The sequence below is a fragment of the Rattus norvegicus genome, chromosome 5, assembly GCF_036323735.1.
Source record: "Rattus norvegicus strain BN/NHsdMcwi chromosome 5, GRCr8, whole genome shotgun sequence".
NCBI lineage: Eukaryota > Metazoa > Chordata > Mammalia > Rodentia > Muridae > Rattus > Rattus norvegicus.
Genome location: NC_086023.1, coordinates 126919651 through 126944147, shown reverse-complemented (window position 1 = coordinate 126944147; position 24497 = coordinate 126919651). Strand labels below are relative to the sequence as shown.

At 50.9% G+C, this 24497-nt stretch overlaps 1 protein-coding gene across 12 annotated transcripts in view; it reads right to left on the bottom strand.

Annotated features, from left to right (window-relative positions):
* The window catches only part of Ssbp3 (single stranded DNA binding protein 3), a 137824-nt gene extending 113821 nt beyond the window's left edge, over positions 1-24003 (bottom strand). For 4 of the 12 annotated variants that reach the window (XM_006238534.5, XM_006238533.5, XM_063288494.1 and 1 more), the window contains exons 1-4: positions 23547-23998; positions 22514-22586; positions 22233-22294; positions 19823-19907 (exon numbers count right to left, since the gene is read on the bottom strand). In XM_006238534.5, the coding sequence (XP_006238596.1) occupies positions 19823-19907; positions 22233-22294; positions 22514-22586; positions 23547-23602 (276 nt within the window). In that variant the 5' untranslated portion in view covers positions 23603-23998. Of the gene's footprint in view, positions 1-19822; positions 19908-22232; positions 22295-22513; positions 22587-23546 lie in introns of all 12 variants that reach the window. The other 8 variants (XM_006238535.5, XM_006238537.5, XM_063288495.1 and 5 more) reach the window with 6 other exon arrangements.
* Positions 24004-24497: the final 494 nt, after the last annotated feature.

Below are 24497 nucleotides of genomic sequence, written 5' to 3'. Positions count from 1 at the left end.
AGAAGGGGAGAGCCATCGATGCATCCCTGGTGTTCAAGGCAGCTCTGGACGGCCCGCCAGCTTCCTGAGGAGCTGCGGCCCAGCACCACCCTGCCTCACCAGGGAGAGATATTCCAGGACAAGCTTGCTGACTCACAGCAAAGGGGGGTCTGTGGGCAGCACCTGTGCCTTAGGTGGCTCCCAGGGCCTGATAAAAAGGCCCAACCTGAGTGGGGAGCTGCGGGGACACAGGGAATGCTGTGTTTTAAGTAAAACCTAAAAAACTTTTATCTAAAGTGAGAGAAGTGAGTCCTTAGAGCCTCCTGCAGCCTGTCTACTTAGCCTCTCTGGGATATCAGTTTCCAAAAGCCAGTTTTGGGGTTTTTGGTTTTTTGTGGTTTTTGTTTTCATCATTTCTAGAATAACATGGCACTGCTGTTCTAACCACATCCCCACATGGTCTTTCTGAGAGCAACCCCCACTTTTTCTGGGCTCTCCAACCGTTAAGGTCAGCTCAGCTCAGCTCCCACCTGTGCTGGGATCACAAAGGGCAAGTATCACTTGTTAACAAGGAAGCAGAGCACTCTGGAGTCAGAGAGCTGGCCCCCATCACAAAGCTGACCCACAGCACAGCCAGGGTGTCAGGACAGGCCGAGGAAGGATGGTCTCCTAGGAAGTACAGCAGTCAAGAAAGCAGGAAGGTATCCTCTGCTTTTCTCGGAGGAGTGCCCACATGACCCAGAAAGATGGCACAGAAGCCCTGAGCACTGGAAGGGGCACTAAAGGCCATGTGAGGGCAAAGAATGCAGCAACATCTCTCCAGTCTGGGGTCACATGGAGAGGCAGCAGGTACTTAAAAGAATGAGGGACTAGACAAACTAAATACACAAAAGAAACAAACACCTGGGATGGCCCCCAGGTATGGTTTTGGACAGAAAAGTTCTGAACTGGAAAAGTTTTAATAGGAAATGGTTGTTTAACGGAATATGCATTTCAAGGTTTGAGAAGGCCTGAATGGAATTGAAGAAATAAGCTTCTTTCTACGCCAGGGCGTGGCTAAACCCCCTCCCAGAAAAAGAGATAAAATATTTCCAATTAGAAGCTGCATACGAAGACCCAGGGCCCATGGGGGGGCCACTCACTCTGGAATCTTCTTGCTTATCCTTGGCTAAGCAAACAGGAGTCTTTACAGATAAAGCAAAGGTCAACTGTAGACTCAAAAGGCCTGATAAAAATCACCCACAACCCTGACTTACAGAGCCAAATAATACAGTATTTCCATACAGACCTTCAGGGCAGTTGGATGATCAGAACCAAAGCGCCTTCCATCGTGCTTGGTCAGCACCCCACTAAGACTCAGAGGTAAGGGAGAAAGAAGTGTGCTGGATTCCAGAAAACACACACACACACACACACACACACACACACACACACACACACACACACACCCTCACTCCCTCCCTCCCTCCCTCCACAGTCCACCTAAAACAAGCAAAACCTGGGCAGGAGTGGCCATGAGTCTCGGAGTCTCGGGAGATAGCTGAAGGCTGGGTCAAGTGAGGAACGAGCCTTTTACTACACAGCTCTAAGGGCACTTCATGTATAACGTTCTGTCGATATGTCAAAGACCTACTTCAGAGAAGAAAGGCAAACACCAGAGCGACAACCCTGCACTGGCTGAGAGCTTCAGGACCTCAGGAAGCCTTCAAATACGACAGACTACACACGGCTGCACTGGAAGGCAGGCAGCCTCAGCAAACATGAGTTGGGAGTCCACTGTATGTAAGATCCAGAGTTTTCAGAGCCCACTACTAAATCTACCAGCAGTCTCTGACCCCTGCAACTCAAAGGGGACTTTAATAAGTTCCATAAACTTAGTGACATCTAAATTGAGACATGTAAAGAGAATCAGACTCCTCCAGACAGAGAATTAAAGAAGGTGATCCACGCTGGAGAGCACGTGCAAAGGTCCTGAGGCAGCGGGGCTTCCTGCCTTATGCTTAACATAAGTCTCAGGAGTTCCATTCCATCCAGCCAACAACAAGAAAGTCAGTTTTAGTTCAACACAGAGACGCATGTATCTCTGCTCCTCAACTTATATTTCCAACAGGTAAGTGCATTGAGCCTCTGCCTGCTGTCACCTCTTTGTCTTCCCAGAAAGTTTGATTCCTGAGCAGATTCACGCAGGCCTCCAGTGTAGGACACACTCTAGCTCTACACTAGCCACTGCCAGCTACCAGACCATGTCTCGAGCAGGTTGGGCAAGGACAGGGGAGAACTTGTTTCCTGACTGAAAGAAAAGAGCAAACTCTAGGCCAGGAAGGAAGGAGGAAGTCATCCCAGGGCAGAGACCTTGCTCAACCATCCATGTAACTGACTGACCCACAGGCCAGCCCACCCTTCCATGGAGGCAACATGAGGTTCCCATCCCTTCAGACACAGAATGCTCTGGGGACATACAGCTGCTTCTGACCTGAAGGGACTTGGCTCCTTTGGTTGTCCCTATCCTCCTTACTCAACCAAAAACAGACTTCAGGAGAAAATGAATCAAGGTTTACACACTTCCCTATTTACACAGAGCCACAAATCTATCAGTGGGAGCCCTTTAAAATAAACCCTCTACTAACACTGTCACTTCCTTTCTTCTTCTGACAACCCCGTCCCCAACAAGCAACTCACGCGCACACACACACACATGCATGCACACCACCTATTATGGGGGTTTGACCTTGCATCATTGCACGCACCCACACACGCACACACACATGCACCTATTATGGGGGTTTCATGCCTGTGGAGCCTGGCTTGAAAGAGGAACCCCAAGTTCAGAACACACTCTTCTCACTCCCACTTCTAACTGCTCTACAACAGCTCTACCCAATAGAAGAGATTTTCCTAGGAACAATGCCTACCTCAGCTCTTACTCTCACTCTAGAAACATCTTCTACGGTTCTCTCACTCCTTCTCCCAAGCAGCCACTGCAAACAGTGAGATGAAGACACTGAGGTAGAAACCAGAGCAAACAGTGAGCAGAGGCCCTGTTGGATGGAACCAGGCTGTGGCCCTTCACAAGCCTCCTCTGCTCCCACCTTAGTTCCCAAGCACCCCTTGTCCGCCAGCCACAACAGGCAAAGAAAAATACCTTCTAGATCACCAAGAACTGTGAACTCCTGAAAGCTAAGGAGTGTTGGCACTTGACATGCATCATGACAGCTGCAAAATGGCTCCGCAGGTAAAGGTGTTAGCCCCGTACACCTGGAGACCTAAGTATGATGTGCAGGAAAAGTGAGTGTGGATGGAGAGAACCAATTTCACAAACACGTGCTCCAACCTCTACACACACTAATAAACAAGTAAAACTTAAAGCATAATGAAGACATGGCCACAAGAAAACCACTCCAGGTAGTGTCTGTGACTCTGTCCCTCTGTGCGGTTTGTATCAGTTCAGCATCAGAGGCACAGGAGGCCGATGCAGAGGGCCCACACCAGGGCTGCAAGCTGACACGAGTCTCAGCCCCTCGCTCCAGCCAGGCCTCGGCGCAGCAGCGTAGGTGGTGTACCTTCCCACTTAACCTCTCATACAAGTCTTGAGAAGCTCAGCCACCGAAGCATGAATCCAAGCATGAATCCACAGGAACAGAGCCAGTGGGAACAGGGAGTTGTGTGAGGGCCCAGGAGCTCAGATCTCCTCATCCCTGTATCCCAGGGACTGGTACAGTATGGCCCAGGACACTAAGACAGGAGTCTCACTCCATGTGCAAGTCAGCCTACCACACTCTCCCTATGTTCTCTGGCTTGGACTTTCTAACTTCAGTCCCATAATCTGCAGCTGCCTTCTTCTGATCCATCTTCCTCCCAAGGAAGGCTGCTCCTTCCTGCTGTGCATAAGCCCTTGCCTGCCCTACCTCATCCGAAAGCCTAATAAATGGCACCTCAAACCCTCAGCTCTCAATTCCCCAAAGCCAAAAGGCAAAACTCATGTTCCACCCAGAACTTCCCATAGAGAAAAGCAGTCATTTAACACTGAGTACCAACAGACAGAAACACTACACAAATCTTCGCCCTTTCCTGAACAAACTGACATCTCCAGGATGTCCCCTCCCCAATGATTCATTCATGCAGCTTCCCTGCTGAATTCAGTCTGTTAAACTACAGGACAGAAAAAAGTCTCTGAACAGCAAGGTACAGCTGTACACATCTTGCATCCCAGAACTTGGGAGGCCATGGAAGAATCAGGCATTTGAGGCAAGCCTAGGCTACTTAGCAAGAACCTGTCTCAAAAACAAGGAGCTCCAGGCTAGAGACGGCTCAGAGGTCAAAAGCAATGGCCGCTCTTCCAGAGAATCCAGACTAAATTCCCAGCACACATATGGAGGCTCCCAACTCTGTGTAATTCCAGTTCCAGGAAATCTTGACGTTCTCTCTTGGCCTTCCCGGGCACCAGGCATACACATGTTACATGCACATGTATATAGGTAAATCATTTATACATAAAATACATTACACATAAAATAAAAATAAATCTTTTTCTAAAACATGGGAGAGCCAGTCAGGTACTAGGATACACCTTTTGTCCCAGCCCCTGAGGCAGAGAAAGGCAGATCTCAGTGGGTTTGAGCCGAGTGATCTACAGATCAGGTCTGAGGTGAGGCCAGCCAGTATTAGACAGTAAGGCCTACAGAGAGAGGAATGAATGAAAAAACGACCCCCTCCCCCATGAGTGCACAAGGAACAACACTGGAGAACCCCAAAAGAGAACTTACAGATCAATCACTTCCAACTAAGACCCACACTCTCACAGCAGAAATGGCACACCTCCTTCAAGAAGGGATGGATTTCCAGGCAACCCTCAAGAGATCCAACATGGGTCTCCACCCAAATCCCTCCCACCCTACAGAAGGCCATCTTGAATTATTTGCCTTCAAAAAAAACATAATTTAAACATTGAGTGCCTTCACTTTCCAAACCATTGAGAATTAGGGAAAGGGGGAAACCACGTCTGTTTCTATTTGAAACTGTCAAAATTAGCATTCAGTAATTAAAAATCACACCCTTTCTCTTAATAACCTAAGCAGCATGATACAATCAGGTTGTGCCAACTCTTTAATCTAATTGACTAATTACAGATTTTAATTTAGTCAGTTACTGAACAACTGTTGACAATTTGTTTTCATTAGGGACAGAACAGAATAAATATTTAGGCTTTCCGTCACAAAGACTCCTGCGATGGGCTCTGCATCATGACCCCAACTTCTGAGTGACAAGCCCTGGCTCTATTCTCAGGCGCAGGTACCTATGCTGCTCCCAGGCACGTCCTAGAACACCTGCACCCAACAAACCCAACTCGAGCCCCTCGAAGGCCAACCTAAGTGCAGAAGCAGCCTCCACTTCCAAAAAAGACAATTTCCAAATTCACACGAGTCATTCAAGAAGTGGCAAACACTTAACATCGTGGAGGAAAATAAATTCAATGCTACGTGTCACTGGCTTTTAAGCAACAAAATAAGTTAACAGTCAAAATAGGTTTATCTGCATTCATCTCGCTGAGATGCAAACTGTCACTGACATTTTTTCAAGACACTCATTTACACGTTTCTGTAATGAAATGTTCCAATTTTTTTCAAAGAACAGTCTCCCCGAGGACCCATCTCCCAAAACCATCCCAGAGTTTGTCAATATAGCAGTGGCTCAAAGGCTACATGTGGAGCCCTGAGAGCAAGTCCTGACTCTTAATAAGGCCATGGCCATGGGCTCCTAGCTTCTCTTCTTTAAGCCTTGATTTCCCTCATCCAAGAAATGGGATCATAACAGCCCCTGCCTTGGACAGTGTTAAGGGAATTAAATATTACCCACACACAGTACTGGTCCTGTATAAAATGATCAGTAAATTAAATACTGGTCACCATTATTTCAGAGACTGCCCTTCTATCCCCTCGCTAGCCTCATGCTATGGAAACCACGGCCTAGGAAGAAGCCAACAATCAATCCACTACTGACAGCTTCTATGGAGGAAGGTCTGTTAGAAAAGCTGATCTGGGGGGTTGGGGATTTGGCTCAGTGGTAGAGCGCTTGCCTAGCAATCACAAGGCCCTGGGTTCGGTCCCCAGCTCTGAAAAAAAGAAAAGGAAAAAAAGAAAAAAGAAAAAAGAATGAAAGAAAAAAGCTGATCTGGGTGATCTGGGGACTTTGCTGTCCCGAGCCAGTTCCTCGGGGAGGAACCAGCTCCAATCCTCAAGGAGCATGGGTCCTCCAGCTCTCCAAGTGTACACACAGCCAGCCCTGGACTCTGCATGCACAGCCCTCACTCCACACCCTGAGCTCTCTTGGCTCAGAGGGTCAGTCAGGTGATCCTGTCAGAGACAATTCTGCATTCTGACTTTCCCGAGTCAGGACTAAGTTAGACAGTGCCACCAACACTGCTGGTCAGTGGGGAACACCCGGCAGAGCCAAGGTCCTCCACCTAATGACTCCAACAGGCCTCCAGAAAACCTCACTGGGGATGCTGGAGGCATCAGTACTAATCTAAGCTCAACGACACTCAGGTCTGCCTTTGCTGGGAGTGTTTTCTGCTCACTACAGTTGTACTCGCTTGTGAGCCCCAGCTGGCTTCCCGGAGCTACTAAGCAGCCCTGACCAGCATCTACATTTTATTTTATACTGCTTCATTAAAACCAGTGGGAACTGGAGGTGGGAATGGGAGGCATACACCCGTACTCTGGGAAGTGCAAGCATAGGAACATGAGCTCAGGACCATCCTGGGCTACATAGAAAGATTGTTTCAAAAACTCAGACAATCAAATTAATGGTGCTGGTGGATTGAGAATAGTTATAGAACTTGTCTAGTTTACTCAAGGCTCTGAGTTCAAGTCCTGATACCACATTAACAATTAATTAATGATGACTCGATATGGGCAATGTCCTCATGAATAAAATATGTTCAAGCATGTAGTCCACAAGGAACACCGGGGAATGAGGAAAAGGGGCCCTGCAAGGAGAGTCAGGACCCTTTGTGGGCTAGAGAGATGGTTCAAGCCATTAATGGCTCAGCTCAACTGAAACATCAAGAAAACCCTTCCTGCAAGTGATCCAGGCATTTTCTTCTTAGATGAGGCTGTTAAAAACTAGCCAGTCCCTCTTCCCACAGGAGGGACCTGGGCCTGCCCAAGGCTCTCAGGATTGCTCCTAAGCCCATTGTTTATTGGGTAGGGTTTTTGTTGTTGTTGTTCGAGGGGTTTTTTTGTTTGTTTGTTTTGTTTTGTTTTGTTTGCTTGCTTGCTTGTTTTCAGGGATTGTTTTGGCTTTGGTTCTTTGAGATAGGGTCTCACTCTGCAGCCAGAATAGCCTAGAACTTACACTTGTGGAAATCTACCTCTTTGAGCATCGTAAGTGCTAGGAGCACAGGAGTATGCCATCAGACACACTTGTGCTAACTCTTAGGAAGGCAGCATGGCACAGTAACAGAGTGGATTAGGAAAAACAGAAACTGGGAGCAGATGCCTCACTTGCACAAAGCCCTAAGTTTGATCCTCTGCATTTCAAAAGCCAAGTGCAGGGCAAGCTTGTAACCCTAGCACTCCAGAGGTAGAGGCAGGAGGATCAGTAGTTCAAGGTCACCTTCAGATATACAGCCAAGGTCAAGACCAACCAAGGATACACGAAACTATCTCAGAGAAAGAGAGAGAGAGAGAGAGAGAGAGAGAGAGAGAGAGAGAGAGAGAGAGAGAATGAGAACTCAAGTTTAAGGCTATTTCTGACATTACTGAGTCACTCCAAACACTTCCATATCCTCATGTACAAAATAAGAACAAAAACAAGGGGCTGGGGATTTAGCTCAGTGGTAGAGCGCTTACCTAGGAAGCACAAGGCCCTGGGTTCAGTCCCCAGCTCCGGAAAAAAAAAGAACCAAAAAAAAAAAAAAATTTAAAAAAAAGAACAAAAACAAAATAATCCACCGCGGGATCACTGAAAGACAGACAAAGTCTACCCGAAAACAGTATAGAGCGCACAGTTAGCACTCACTGCTTGCTACTATTAGCTCTATGTTCATGAAATAAGAACCAATATCCTACATTCTCAGAAGAAAATGGAATGAGAATACTTTTTAAGCTGGGCATGGTGGTACATGAAGAGGCAGAGGCAGACTGAACTCTTAAGTTCAAGGCCAGCCTGGTCTACATAGTAAGTTATAGACCAAAAAAGACTACCTGAGACTCACCACCACCACCACCACCACCACCACCACCACCACCACCACCACCACCACCACCACCACCACCACCACCACATGGTCTGTAACCATAGTTAGTTCTAAGGAAACACTTGTAGCCTTCATTAAAGAGGGGGTTATTAGTGAACCATAATGCCATCATTTAGTAATTTGTCCCTCACCACAAAACCGCCATCTGGACTGCCTAGGGCTTCAGCACCCACAGAGGATTGCCTCTCTCTAAAATCAGGGGCGCCAGAGGCAAGCACTGGGATCCCCACCTAGTTCCCTTTGACGAACATGCTGCCAGCAAAATAATGCCAAAGAAAGTATGTGGCGACAGTCAACTAGATTTAAGTTCATTTTCTGTAGCTTGGGGTCAGAATCGACCGGAGCACTCTGGTGATCAAGTTTTCTGCAATTCCCTATTCCACACATTAGCTCACTGACAGAAATTCACCGTGGTATTTAAAGTGGCAGCCATCACAACTAACTCAAATTGTATTGGCTTCCTGGTTGCCGAAACGCTCGCTCAGCTGAAGCCATCAATTGGCCAATTCGGAGATAACATGGTGGCTGAAATTCCCTGCCATGTTGTAAAATCCCTTTCAAAGCGGCTCATGGCTTGCAGACCCTCAACAGAACCTGTGCCCAGAGCCCCGGCCAGCACCACCTCACGTAACCCAAGCGGCAGGCAGGCAGAGCGAGAGCTGGCAGGCAGCGCTGCCAGAAAGAAGGGCCTCCAGAGAGAGGATAACATTTTCTATTGGACACCTTCTAAAAGACAGGGAGAAAAGACCAGCCACTCGCACACGCCTGACACCAGGCCTGCCCACTGGGCATCTGCCCCCTCAGCACAGGCTGGGTAGCCAAAGCCACAGGCATTACAAGAAGAAAGCTGCCAGATTCCTGAAGTATGGCACACTAGCCAGACCCGTAGGTACAGTGTCTAGAGTCAGTGTCTACCACAAGCATCTGGGACTGGGCAGTCACAAACCAGCAGGGTTACCACCAGGCTCTAAGCCTCAGTTTCTCCATCTGGAAACCTAGCAGTTCCTTTTTGAACAGTATTCCATCAGATGGTCAATTCAAACATGAAACAGAATTCTTGAAGAGATCCCAAGCCAGCAGAGGTAGTACACAGCAGTAAGCTCAGGACTTGGGATGCTGACCCAGGCAAAAAGGAGGAGTCCAAGGTCAGCCTCTATGACACAGTGAGCTTAATGCCAGCCTCAATGCCTTGTCCCAAAAATAAAGATAAAAGAGGAGAGGGGCAGCCAGTACAGTGACTCAAAAAGCTAGGGATAGAGAAAAGCTAGCCCTGACTTCACCTCACCGTCTGCCTCTTACTTAAGAGCAAACAACAGGGGTTTGGGGATTTAGCTCAGTGGTAGGTAGAGCGCTTGCCTAGGAAGCGCAAGGCCCTGGGTTCGGTCCCCAGTTCCGAAGAAAAAAAAAAAAGCAAACAACAGCACAAAGGGCCCAAATGAGTCGTGTCCCCCACCCCCTCAGGTCAGGAGAAATCCAAACTGTACCCTGGCCATCCTAGTCCAAACCCATGCATTGCTCACAACCCCGCACTAAGTTTCCAACACCCAGGACAACTTGCCCACCAAGCAACCACTCTGCCAGTCCAGTTACTGCAGAGCCCCCTCTCAGGCAGCCTTCTATGACTGAGAAAGATGACGAGAGGAAAACTCAGGCTCAAGGGACTCAAGAGGCAGAGAACTGGGAAGCAAACTTAATTTCAGTGCTTCCCCTACAACATGAAGAGGACACAGCCTGTCCAGTCACCAAGGGCGGGGGAGGGGATTTGGGAGGTTGGGCCAACCTGGGTCACAGAGGTCACAGACCCTCTCTTAGTAGTATTCCTACAGCCACAACCTGGACACTACTCAGCCAATCCTCTCCATGTGAGAATGACGCCCCTAACCTAAGGCAAGCAGGAGGTGATGGTGAGCCACCCGGCAAACTCATGAGGCTTGCTCAAGAAACCATTCCCCTCTGCCTCTTAGAGGTGAGACCACTAACTCCTCCCAGACCTGCCCATACCCCATCCCTCCAAGTGGGAGGTACACTTATTCAGCAAGCAAGAAACATGTAGAGCACCGCTCGTGCATTTAACATACTAAGACCTCAACAGTAAGCTGCAGAATCAAAGGAGCCAAGCACCCTACAACCCGGGACCCGATGGAGCTATTTCCTTATTACAGATCTGGGAACAGGCTCAGCCACTGCCTACCACTCGACCCAAATCACCCAACCTGAAGGAATGGCTCTCGATGGACCAGTAGCTGGAGAACTTCAGGCTGAGACCTGCACTGAGACGCTTTACACGGTTAAGACAGGGCACACACACACACTTGTGTGCACTCATAAATCACTGCACGGAGGTTGCCAGAAGCAGCTCTCATGTTTACTTTTTTTTTTTTTTTTGGTAATTGCTAGCCATGACCCACTAAGTTCATTCAAGATCCACTAATGGGTCACAGCTCCATCTGCGAAACAATGCTTTGCCACTTTCTGCCACTTGTCACTCTTCATTAAAACGTCTTTAACACACTTAGTCCTGGGCAAGGATCAAATCCTCCTCATTTCTCAGGGCACAGAGTCTGGCTCACTGACCATGGGTTTATTCAAGATGCTACAATCAGCCCCAGGATCGGGGTGGCAGAGGCGGCAAAAATGAAGTCCCTCAAGGGTCTAAAGAAGGAAGGAAAGAAACTCCACCTGACTCAGATAATTCTCCTTCTAGGCCACATGTGACAAGTGAGTCAGAGTATTTCCAACTTCCTGGAAGAAGGAGAAGAAGCGGCAGGCCCGTGGGAGACCCGACCATCAGAAGAACCAGTGCCTAGGGAAATAAAGCTTCATCAGGTGGCATCAGGTAGGACCACAAGGAAGAGCCAAGGTAGGCTGGAAAGAGCATGTTCCAGGCTCCTAGGGCAGCAGAGGAAATGGGGGCACAAGTGTGGGCTGGCAGCACTTGTAACACATTGATATGGAACCTATACATACGAGACCTCCACCCCCATCCATCTCTTGCAGCCCCCTGGACCCCAGGGGCCCTAGAGCTAATCAACAGGTGGGTATGTAAACAAAGGGCAAGCCTCTCTGGACTCCACCCCTCACACTAAGTCCCTCTGCTCCCCATTATCAACCACCAAACACCATCTGTCAGAAAGCAGGAATTCCCAGAATCAGGAAGTTCACAAGCATACACAAATAAAGAACTTAGAATATGCCTGGCATGAGTATGCACTTACTGTATGTGCATTCTGTGTGTGCTCGCACACAGGCATACACACGCATACACACACAAACACACACACACACACACACACACACACACACACACACAAAATTATTTACTCCACATGATAACGCTGAGAGGTATGTGGCTTCATCTCCCATTACTGACTGAGAAAACTGAGGCACAGAGGCTAATTAAGGTGCTCGTGGGGTTGGGGATTTAGCTCAGTGGTAGAGCGCTTGCCTAGCGAGCGCAAGGCCCTGGGTTCGGTCCCCAGCTCCGAAAAAAAAAGAAAAAAAAAAAAGGTGCTCGTGGTCCACACGGCTAGCAAGTGTTGGAAGTCTTGGCTCCTGCTTGAGTGTGCAGCCTGAGAGCCACTGGGGATGATATGAAGAGTGTGTACATCTTTTCCTCTGGCTTTTCTTTGTCTGATGTGCTTATGACTAGTGACGTTTGGACCATCTGCAGCCCTGATGCTCCACTGACATGAACAGTAGATTGCACACAACCCTTTGCAAGCACTGCTCACACTCTGGCTACCTCCAGCTCTTCAGCAAAGCAGGGCAGGTGTCTGGCAACTGTGGGCAGTGTCCTGTGCATGGTCACATAGGGTTTTACCCCAGAAATACAGAGACCAAACTAGCTTCCTCAGTGTCTCTCTTCCCAGCTTGCCAGCCCAGGACCTAGGGGCTTCTAATCTATTCATACCTAGGCACATTTACACAGCACCACAACCTCCAGGGACACCTTTCCTGCCTTTCTTCTCACCACAGAGAGCAGGAAGACAGGCCTTGTCCATGTTTTACAGTGAGGAGGACCACAAAGCTAACACAGACATTGAGACTAACATGCAGATCTAGACCCTTACTAATGCCACCCACAAGCCCCTGGGCCTCCCCACTGGGCTCTGTAGCTGATCAAGCAGGCGTGGTCCAGGATACTGTCCAACATAGATAAGAGGCAGGAACATCTCAGGGGAATCTTTATCACTCCCTCATGAGGGTGCAGGGAGTGAGACAAGACAGCAGGAGGGAAGGAACCTGGGACACACCAGTGGAGCCTTGGCAGAGATGGGCATACTGAGGCCGGTCAAGTACACAGGATCCTTTCATAAGGGGTCAACTTGTTCTTGTTGTTGACAAGGCAGTACAGTAAGTTTTCTGAGCAAAACGTCAGGACTATAAAGAACAATCAAACTCTGCAAGCACTAGCTGGAAGACATCCCACCTTATAAACATGTGCTCTATACCCTCGCTCTCACAGCCCTCACAGCCCTGCAGGAGCTACCATTCCCTAGCCTACATCCAGATGGGATAACAGATGAACCCAAAGGACATCTAGACAGGAAACAGCAACCATGCACATGAAGTCAGGGGCAAGTCCAAGCCAGAGCTCAAACTCATCCAAATCCAGAGGCTCGGAGCCCGGGAAAAGAAAGGCATCTTGTGGAAAGATCCATTCTTACAACTCATCTAGTCAAAGCCATAGGAAACTCCAACCCTGACAAATCAAAAACAACCACCACGATTGTCTATTTGCTGTAAGCTCCCAATGACGGATATTAAAGAAGTTTATGTGAATCGTCTAATGCAGTTTGCCGTGGTCAGAATTACTACCTAGCTAAGAAAGATTAATTCTGCTAAATACTCTAAACCCCTCAGACACTACTACGAAGGCTATAGCTAGTGTAACATTTCTGCTATCATAGCTGACAAGCCACAAGCACATGTACCCACCCACCACCCACCACCCACCACCCACCACCCACCACCCACCACCCACCACCCACCACCCACCACCCACCACCCACCACCCACCACCCACCACCCACCCGCACACACATGCCGTGACTCCTCTTAAGGGTTAAATACGCACTCAGAAGACAGGGATCCAGCATCGCAGTACTCACTGGAGAGCCCTCCTCCCTTACAAACAGAGCTGACCTAAGGGACATAGAACTGGGTGTCTCCCAGCTCCCTCCAAGTGTTGGCTGGCACAGGGCTAACTCTCAGTCCAAGTTTGCAAATGCTCCGCTAACAAAGATGGCATTGTGCGAGAGGCTGCTGCACACTGCTGGTCTGGGAGTTCAAATGGAGTGACCACTGCCAAAAACTTTGTTTGGGTCCCCACTGTTGCAACCCCCCCTCGTTCCACCTCCTGTCTTAAATAAAGGGCAAGGATTTGCCATTTGGGGTCTTGCAGCCACTTGAAACCCATTACAGTGGTCACATTGCCTGGGTTCTGGCAAAATGCAATTCCAGTTCCTCGTTTAATGTTTAATTAACTAACAGAGGAGTCTGGCAGCCTCTGGGGGCAAGAAGAACTCCAGAGGACAGGGTGGGAGCCCAAGGAAGGGATTCAATACAAATATAAAGCTGGGGCAAGGGGGGCCACAACTGTGTATATTCTGTTGTTTTTCATCTGCCACACAAGGGTGCCAAGGGTCAAAGCCAAAGACAAGCCTTGAACTTGCCAGGACCTCTGGCCAGATAGCTAGGCTGGCTTATCATAGAGGCCAGCACTCCTCCAGCTCCTTAGAGCCCAGCTGCAGCACCCACTGCCACCTCTCAGCCCCCTCTCCTCCCAGTGGGCCCTGGCAGGCACAGACACTCCCTGCCCAGCAGGGACCTCAGCTCAGCATATCCAAGGAGAGCCCTCTCAAATATCACTTTGCTATTTCAAACCCACCAAAGACACTGGACCCCAGCCACACAGCCACAAATACCCCAGCTGCTGTCCACACCCACAACTCAGGCACTTCTCCCTCTGCTAAGCACCTCTCACAAGGGGCCTGGGGCACACACTGAAAGGGGCCCAGGTCTTCAGAACAGAGAAACTGAGACAAGCAAGGAAATCTGGCCACAGTCCCAGGAACACAAGACTACTATACTGCCCAAATTCTTCACTGTGAGAAATAGGGATCTAGGCTTTTTTGGAGCAATAATCCATGAACCTCCTAAAATCATAAACAAAGTCTCCTTTATGAGGACATGGAATTTTCTAGAAAGGGAAGTCGGTGGCTTTTATCACTTTACTTCTGGCAAAAGCAAAGAGCCACTTTACCATGACAGATTCATTCCCCTTCCATGGGTCAAGTCTCACCTAGCCTCTGACTAGGCAGTTCTCCTTACAGGATCTTCCGTTTTCTTCTGTTATTTCCTCAGAGAATGGATATGGACACACTGGGTGCTGGGCACACTCTGGTCAAGTGCAACATCTCCAGTTTTTCAGGGAGCTTGGACCAGATGAACACAGTTAACACTGTCAGACCTCAGCTCTCCTAGACCAGCGACCGAAATGCCTGGTACTAGCTTCATGTGTAAATTGGAGTGAGACTCAGTAGTAATAAAACCCAACCAAAGGCAGCCATGAAGCCCAACCACAGTTGGACGTCCGAAGGTGTGCCAGTTCTCCAGCACTTGAGGGCCACTAACCTACTTTGGGCTTTTCTTGCTGCCAAACAGAAAATACAACAGCTACCACAGGACGAAGAGGACCACTAGAGGTAAAGGCACCAAAAATACTTCTCTGTCCACAGACCCATCCTACAGCCCCACACTGGGAACGAGACACACACAAACACAAAGGACACTAACAGGCCACCCTGTCAAAGGAAACCCAGAGGGAGCCCCAGGGGGCCTTGTGGGTTTTCCTCATCTCTCTTAGGAAGCACTGCTAAGCCTGGGAGAAATTATACAGGGACCCAGTCACTCCTCCTGTGACCTCAGGTACTCAGAACAAACCCATTCTCAGGAAAGTCCACCCTAGACTCAAAACCACTATCACTTTGTGCACATGTGGCAAACATCAGGGCTTTCGAGGCTTCTAAACGAGCCAGGAAAACCCAAGCCGCCAGGTGTGAGGCGGAAAATAGACAATGACTCAAATAAAAACCCAGCAAATCAAGGACAGTTTAACCCCCTCCCTGCTGAGTCACCTGGCTCATTCCAGGATCCACAGATCTGGCCTTGATCTGGGAGGGACCCTCAAGATCACCCGACCTGACCCTTCCTATTTTGGAGGGAGATGCCCTGCCAAGATGACAATATTACTCTGTACAATAACCAAGGACCACACCCTCCATCTGACCTGGAGAGCCTCCCCTGCCAAGAGGTGCCCCAGACACTTTTTCTACATTGTCAGAACTGTTGACTCTCCCTGGCTCAGCACCCAGGGCCAGTAAACACTCTCCAAGCCATCCTTGTCTAACTGACACTGACGCACAGAACCGAGCATCTGAAGAACATTCCCAATAATGATGAGCTGTCCTAGTCCAGGTTACCCCTCCCTCCCCACCATCACCTGCCTCCCTCCTCTTAGCTCCCTCCTCTCTCCCATCAGTGTGTGCTTACTATGAAGGTAGAAGGCCTTAGATACGCTACAGAGATAAACAGCTCCCAGCCTACGCCACAGTAAAAAGGGAGCTCTAGGCAAAAAGGAAAATCTAAAAAGTTAGCCAGGATCATGCTAGCAAGTGGAACCTGCTGCGTGCCTGTGCCAGGAGCTGTTAGAAGCCAGGAGCTGTTAGAAGCCAGGAGCTGTGTGCACATTCTAACTCTCCTGGGGCGATTAACCTCTGCCTCAGTTTCTTCATCTACAGGACGGAGCCAGCAGCATGCTTGCTTCCTCTAATGGCAGAGTAACTGAGCAAGGGCAGTAAGAGCAAACAGCCAGATACTTGGCAAATGTTGACGCAACGCGCAGGTGGCGTTTACAGGGACTAAAATGGAATGATGACCAAATGCAGAAACCAATCACAGGTGTCCTTGAGAGCTGTGCGTGATAGCTGGGGGTCTATAACCCCTGCTACTCGGGAAGCTGAGGCAGGAGAATTGAGAATTTTACCACAGTGAGAGCCAGTCTTCCAAGGAGATCTTAGAAAGACAGAAAGGATTAAACAGAGAAAAACACCTACATGGGGCCAGCAAGATGGCTCAGTAGGTCCAATCTCCAGAACACAGGGTATGAGAACTGATCCTTGAAAACCACCTTCTGAACCCCCCAAACACTGTGATACGACCACCCATGCTCACACATCATATGTACACGAAATAACTAAGTTACTGGAATCTTCTCAGGGAGAAGTCTAACTCAGTGAGACACACAGGAATAGAGAAACTAGATGAAGAAATGAAAGGGAAAAACAGAACAACAACATAATTAATTGTCTTCAGTATCTCTTCTCTTTTTTTTTTTTTATAGTGTAGGGAAAATCCCAGGGCCTTCCAACAGCACTTTTAATCCCAGCACTCAAGAGGCAGAAGCAGGCAGATCTCTGAGTTCAAGGCAAGCCTGGTCTGTATAAAAAAATTCTAGGACTGGAGAGATGGCTCAGCAGTTAAGAGCACAGACTATTCTACCAGAGGTCCTGAGTTCAATTCCCAGCAACCACATGGTGGCTCACAACCATCTGTAATGAAATCTAAAACGCTCTTCTGATATGTCTGAAGACAAGAGCCAACATACTCACATGCATAAAATATATATAAAAACAAATTCTAGAGTACCCACTCCTACATAGTGAGACCCTGTCTCAAAGAGAACAGGAGAGAGAAAAGAGGAGAGAGGACAAGAAGAGAGGGGAGGGGAAGGGAAGAGAGTAGTCTCCACTCAATCACATCGCTCCTTCTCCCTTGTGACCTGACTTAGGTCACAGACACATCAGATTGATCCCAATTTAAGGGAAAAAGGCCTTGAGCTGCAAACCTATGAATCATGGGCCCCCAACCAGGATGACCTCATCTCTTAGCAGCATCTTCTAAATGTCATGCCAACCTCAGCGATCTGCAAGATTCGACTGCCATTGCTGAGCAAGGCGCAGGCTGCAAACGCACATGCACTTCTACCACTGCCTTCTCACTCAAGACACAAGACCAAACCACAGACTGCCAGAGAGAGTCTCAATGCCATCCACCAGAGCACCAAGCGACAAGTCATCGCCTGTAGGCAGGAAGGCCAGCTCAGCAGTCAAGAGCACTGACTGCTTTGCAGAAGACCTGAGTTCAGTTCCAAGCACCCAGTTCAGGAAGCTCACAACCATCTGTAATTCCAGTTATGGCCGATTCAATCTGACGCCGTCTGATCCTTATAGCACCTTTATGAGCATGGTGTACATTAGCTCATGCCGGCATGCATACATATAGTAAATAAACAAGCAGCCAAGAGTAGTGGTGCATGCCTTTAACCACGGCACTCAGGAGGCAGGGGCCAGCCTAGTCTAGTGAATTCCAGGATAGCCAGAGACACACAGTGTGACTCTTCTCTCTAAGCAAATAAACGAGGAAATAAACTAACTTTTTTTAAATCATTAGCATACGTGACTTTCTGTGAAGAACATAGATGTCTGTGGAAGACTGGTCTAAGCAAATGGAAGGCATAGCTCTGTGGCAGAGCGCTTGCCTGGCACATGCCGGGCCCTGCGTCCGATCCCTAGCGTGGGGCAGGGGATTTTGAAACAGACACTCCCATCCTACCTTCCTCTCTAAAATGAAACCGTCTGCATTGTAGTGAGAGACCAGCAAGGTGGGTCTGGCTGTTTGCAGTTCTTCTGAAGGGGTGACAGGTAGGAGGCAGTCCTCTGCTAGGTATAAGGGGAAGCTCGCTGACTTTTCCACTCCACTGCTGTACCTCTCAGCTTCTGGCAAGCTCCAGTTTAGAAGTTCAGCCCCACCATCATCATCACTGCCTATCTTCCCAGAACCACATCACGAGAATGACAGCAGTCACCTGTCCCTTTTAGAGCTAAGAGTCCACCAGGCTAGAAGTAACACTCCCAGCTTTTTTTCCCCAAGCCTGGAGAAGACATAAGAACTGAGTACATTCCTCAGCTTCCTACCCCGGGACACAACAAAATCCCATCACACTGATCACTTGGGAAGCCAGTGAGCTCAGTCTCACTGTAACTCAAACTCCTGTAACAGGAGCCATTTTCACCATGGCAACCCCCACCTCATTGAAACTGACCACTTATGAACTGTTGTCTCCTAGGCCAGGTTCAAACTCAGCATGCAAAAGAGGCAAATGGCCTAACCAAGAAGATGGGCCCTGACGCTGCTGGTCACCAGTTCCTACTCCTAGAATGAGAGCACTATTCTTACACCTCACACGAGTCCAAACCTACTGTGGGTGCCACAAACGTCTGTACACGATCACCTGCAGTGCCTACTGGAAGCAAAACCCAGAAGTGGTGGAAGTCGTCGAGATACTTCTCTCTCCTCACGCCACTCTTCCCTGACAGGTCTGAACCACCTGTTTCATCAAATCATAAAGTCTGCCCACCTGAACCCAGGTTAGTTCAGTGTGCATTTAATAAAACACAACAGCATTGCCGCACAGATACCTTCCTTGTAATAGCTTCATGAACCTTAAATGTACCCAGGTAGATAGTCAGCAACAGGAGAGAAGACTCACTGGTAAAATCTATCTGCTCTCAAAGGAAACTTTGAGCTGGCCATGGTGGCTAAAATCTCAGCACTTAGGAGGCTGAGATAGGATTGCTAAAAATCCAGGGTCAATCTCACTGAGAACACACTGAGTTCTAGGCCAACCTAGCAGTTATCTATGTCCCATCCTTGTCCCCCTCAACCCCTAGTAGGCTGGCGAGATTGGTGAGGCAGTAACAACACCTGCCACCAAACCTTAGGACCTAGGTTTGAGCCCCAGGACACACATAGTGGGAAGACAGAACTGAGTCCCAAGTTGTACTGACCTCCACTTTCACGAATGTCACACATACACCCAACTCAAATGTGCATATGCATATAATATGAATAAGTATAATTAAATATAGAGCATTCAGACAAAGGACAGTGAGCTTCACCTTACAGTACACATCACGTGAGAAGAGCAGTATGAGTCCCCACACTTGTGACCCCACACACCCCCACGCTGTGTGTGCGCATGAACACCCCACATTGTGTGTGACGGATATATACTGAAAGGCTGCCCTGCGGAAAACAGAGCTAAGTCCACGCCACAGCACTGCTGCTCTACCACCCCTTCTAGTCTAAAATACAAGTTCCGCAGTTACTTTCTTTCTGGTTGTGGTCACTTTTTTTCTTCAGACAACACCAACCAGCCCCCTCCCAGCTAACTCTTAACAAACCCCACATGATTCTGAGTCTTCAAACCCCCTCCAGACAGGCATCTGCCTCGTGCATGTAACCGTGTAAATGAGGAAATGCTGTCCCTCAACTTTCAACACCAGGGACAGAGGGTATGAGGAGGCAGGCAACAGAGGCAGGTGGGCAGGAGACCGGGAAGGAAGGCAGGCAAGGAGGAAATAGAGACCACTGCCAGTTGGCTGTGCGCTTGCTCTTGATACTAAAGAAGTTAGAGCCATCCAACCCTGTAATTATTGCCAGGATTAGAAACTTGTTACTCACGTAATCATGAAAGGCTTTTGCTTCACTTGAATGTTCACAAGTGTCTCTCCTTTCAGGAGCTGCACAGTAAAGGTCCCAAAATACACTGCAAACAGAAAAACAAAGTAAGATCAGGTTACTAATTATTACGTGTGTACACAACGGGGGAGGGGGGGAGTGCAGGATACACGGTATAGCACCGCTCTCCCAAGGGCTCCATCCTCCCTTACAGCACTGGACAAACTCAGCCCATAAAACAACTGGACACTGCCTCTCCTGACAAGCCAGACATCTGGAATAGTCCCCGTGCAGGCAGCTCCTCTGTACTGGGCACATCCTATCAGTCACACTGTTTGTCACTGGTTAGGAGACCCTGAAGCACAGCCCGCCCACGGTTTGTCCACAGACCAATCTGGATGAGACTCTGCCCATCTCTTCTTTTCACCACCCCAACCCAAAATGGCTGCAGCACGTTGTAAAAAGGTGAGTTGTCAAAGTCAGGGCACAACTATGATTCATCTGCACAGCAATCTGGGAGACTCCAGCAATGAGGGGAGTCTTATGGGTTCTTAATCCTTTAGCCTGCACCCCCACCTGTCTGTGAGCCAGAGGAAGGAGCTGTGACAACCAAGAACCTTACCCCTCTCACCAAGCAGCAGAAGGACCTCTTCAGACAGCACCCATCCAGTACAGAGTAAGCGGGCACAGCACAGGTCCAGGGCACAGCACTCAAGACCCTTCGTAACTCTACATGGTCACGCCAACACTCCACAGTCCCAACAACAAAAACACAAGTGCTGTCTAACTGTGAGAGTGCTTACAAACCCAGGACCTTAGAAATGCCCTATACCAGAACCAAAGCCCAGACAGAACCAGACTGAAGGGCACAGTGAACACTGAAACTGAGGTCTGATCTGATTTGTGGTCCAACGCTGCTGGCCCCATCACAGCAAACTCCACTGGCACAGGAAAGCACCACCCTCAAGGTGTGCCTGGAACAAAGCCCATCCCATTCAATCTGATCCAAGGCCTCCTCAGCTCCCCCAAAACAGCCACAGAGTAAGCATTCTAACAAACAAGATTACAACCACTGGCAGCCGCCACAGCCTGAGCCAACCTCCCATTCCTGGAACAAGGATGGAAAAGCTGCAAGAGACTCCAGGAGCCACAGGAAAAGCAGGTCTTTGCACAACTGCAGACAGAGCCTGGGGACCATTCCTTCCCCCTCCAAGCTTCTCCCCGGGAAACCCCACTCAGCAAATACTTCGAGACACCCTAATTTCCAGCACCCTCAAAATAACTTTTACTCACAAGCCCAAGTTTCTACAAGATCCTGAGCAACCAGAATCACCAATCCCATCACCACGCTCACCTCCAACAGCCAACCCATCACCCACTCCCGCAGGTGGAATCCTTGCGCCACATCGGCCACCGCCTCCAACCAGGCAGTTGGGAGGTTGGCAGAAGCCATTAAAAACTCATTTTCTCTGCACAAGTTAGAACAGACACTTCATCCTCCCGCTGTTCAAAGGGCCTTGAAACAGGATCCTGAGCTGGCAGACAGGTGAGTGCTAACACCCCAACAGGACACTGTTTGACTCAACTCCACCAAAATACCAAAAGCTACCCTCCCCCTCCCCTGCCCCTTTCCTTTTCAAAAGGGTATGAAAGAGTCCACCTATCAGCCCCACAAGACATCCACTCAAGTCACACACTCAAGACAACTTGCTTAAGGCTCTGACCCTATCCTTCCCTCCGGCCTGCAGAAAAGACCAGAGGCTGCTCAAGCCTGGAGAGAGGGTCAAAGATAAGGGGAGCCAGCCCTGAGCAAGCTGCAGGCCTCCTGCCAGGCCACCTCTGGCTGGTTAAGGTTCTCGGTAAAGTAAGGCTTTGTGGTTGCAGGGATGCTGGGGGGTGGGGAGACAGAGGAAAGGAAGGTCCAGTCAGTCTGAATCAGTGTCTCTACAGGAAGTGCGGCCCTTCTTGCTTTATTCAGGGTCCCTGGAAAAGGCCCAATGGGTGTCTCTTAAGGTTTGGCGTTTTGTGGAAGAAAACGTAAGGGACAGGCCAGTTGCAGAGCGGACCTGGTGTCCCCTCCACCCGCCCTGCCCCCACTCCTCTAATTAAAGCAGCATGCAGGATTGACAAAAACCCTTCCAGCTCTTTCTGAGCCCCCTGCCTGGTGCCCCAGAGTGAGAAGGAAAAGCATAGAGAGATTCAGTTCAGTTCCCCACAGGCAGAGAAACCAGCAACAACTTCGGGCAGCAGCCTCTTCTGCCCATTCTTCCTTGCCAAGCCTCGTCGGGTCACCCAGAGGTGCCTGCTCCAAGGAAAGCAGAGGCAAAGGTAGAAGGCCTGCTCCAGACCGTCTTTGTTCACTTGGACCCCGGCCTCAGAACAAAACACACAGAAAACTATCACGCAAACTTACCACCACCACGAGTGCAGAAACCCAGGCGGTTCACCCAGTGTGATGTTTTTTTCCCATCGAATCTAGAAAAGAAGGAACGAAGGCAGCTTAGAGGGGCAGAAAGGAGGGGGCTGCAGGGCCTTCCCCAGCCAAAAGGCTGTGAAGACCAACTAACAATAAATGCCAAAAGGTGATAAAAATTCAAAATGGTGGCCACAGTGGCTGCTCCTGAAAACAAAGGCTCTAAGAATAGTGGGGAGGAGGGGGTGTCAAGAAACTGGATGCTGAGGAGTCCCACTCACCTCTGATAAGAAGGTCTGTGCAGATTTCTGTGCTCCTACGTGCAGTAAATATTCGTAGACATATAAAGCTAACCTGGAAAGAGCAGAGGCAGAGAGAGAGAGGGAAGGGTCAGATCACACTAAGGCTTGCTCTGGACCTTGCCAGTAACTGTGAGCCCGGTCTGTGCCATCCCATTGTGGCCATGACAAGACGTAAGTACCTATTACCCCAGACAGGATCCGAGTCAGAACTGCTAGTGGGTGGGTACCAGAGACAAGCTGCCACCAAGCCGCGGGAGCTGGAGAAAGGTCCCCAAACTTGAACTTCCAAGTGGCACTGGGACTAAACCCACCTAGGTCTCACAAACTCGAAAGCCGCTACAAGAGCCCTGAGCCACCCTCCTTTTCCCAGATCACTTCAGCTCGCTGCTTTAGCCTAGGTTCGGGGTCCGGACGGACTCGGTCCCAGTTCGGGTACTTGGCGCGCTCTGGAGAGGGCAGCAAAGCGCCGCCCTCAGCATCTCCCCCTCAAACAACTGTCCCCCAAGCCTGGGGCCAGGCCGGCGCCGCCAGCCCAGCCCAGCCAGGGCGCCCCGGAGCGCACCGGGCTGACGATGAGGCCGCTGGCTGGGTAGGAAGAGCGCTCCCGGGCGAACAAAGCCCCCGGCACGCACTCCTCACGCCGCGGGCGGACAAAAGGAGCCTTCGGGGCTGCAGAAAGCCACGCGCCCCCTGCCCGCACTCGGTGGGCAAAGTAAGGCCCCCGCGACCCGCGGGCCGAGCGCACCGGCTCACAGTGGGACCTCGCCCACCCTTGTCGCGGGCCCCCGCGCCCGCTCAGCCAGCGCGCCTACCAACTACCCTCGCCCACCGCTGCCCTGCTGCCCCTTCAGGGTGCCCCAGCCTCCGCCGGCGCCCAACAATGGGCTCTCCACGCCGCCGTCGCCGCCGTCGCGGGGCAGAGACCCGGGCCCCAGGGGCACAAGGCAGCGCGACCCCCGCGCCCACCTGCCTCCCGCCGCCCGCGGCGCGGCCCCACTCGCGAGAGGCTTACTTTTCCCGAGCCTGCCCGTCCGAGGGCACCGCCGAGCCTTTGCCTTTGGCAAACATGGCTTGCAGAGAAGAGGGCGCCGAGCCCGCCGCCGCCGCCGCTACCGTCCGGTCTCCCGAGCTGCCCTGCTCCCGGCCCCCTCCCGGCGCTCGCCCGCTCGCTCGCACTCCGCTCGCCGCGCTCCCTCCCTCCCCGGCGCTGGCTCCGCGCTCTTTCCAGCTGTCAAAGCGTCAGCCCCGGCCGCGGCCCCATCGCCCTGGAACTCCTCCCGCGCCGGCTCGGCCTGAGCTGCGCCGCCGCCCGCCCGAAGCCTGCAGCTCGCTTGCTCGCGGCCCGCGCGCCCGCCACCCGGCTCCGCCTGCGCCGCCCTCTGCGCCTTCAGCACCGCTGCCTCTGCCGCCGCCGCCGCTGGTCTACTTGGAGCTCAACCGAACGTGGCTGCCCCGGCAGGAGCGCGGCGGGCGTCCACGCCCCGCGACGGACGGCCGCGGCGGCCAATCGGCGCGCGGGGGCGGGCCCGGAGGCCGGGAGGGACGCCTGTCAGCGCGGCCGCGCCAGTCCCGCTGCGCCTCCTCCGCGAGCCGCTGCCCGCTCGTGCCCCGGCCGGGGGAGCGGGGGGCGAGCCCTGGCGCTGGGGTGGGGCGGCGACGCGAAGGGCTGGGGCCTGAACTGGAGCACCCGGCCGGCGCGGCGGGGACTGGGCGCTGCGACAGCAGGCGCGGAGAGAGGCGCGGATCCCGGCTGGCCCGGCGCGCCCCTTTCCGCGTCGTCCTGGCCCCCAGCGCCCCCGCCTCCCCGCGCTGATCTTCCCTCTGCGGGCCAGGACCCCAGCCGGCCCTGCTCCCTGCCCCACCCCGGGCTGCCTGCGCCCAGCCCTGCCTTCGGAGCCCCGGCCAGGGCTGCACGCGGAGCTGGGCAGCCGTAGCTGGCGCCAAAGCGCGCGGCTGCTTCTTT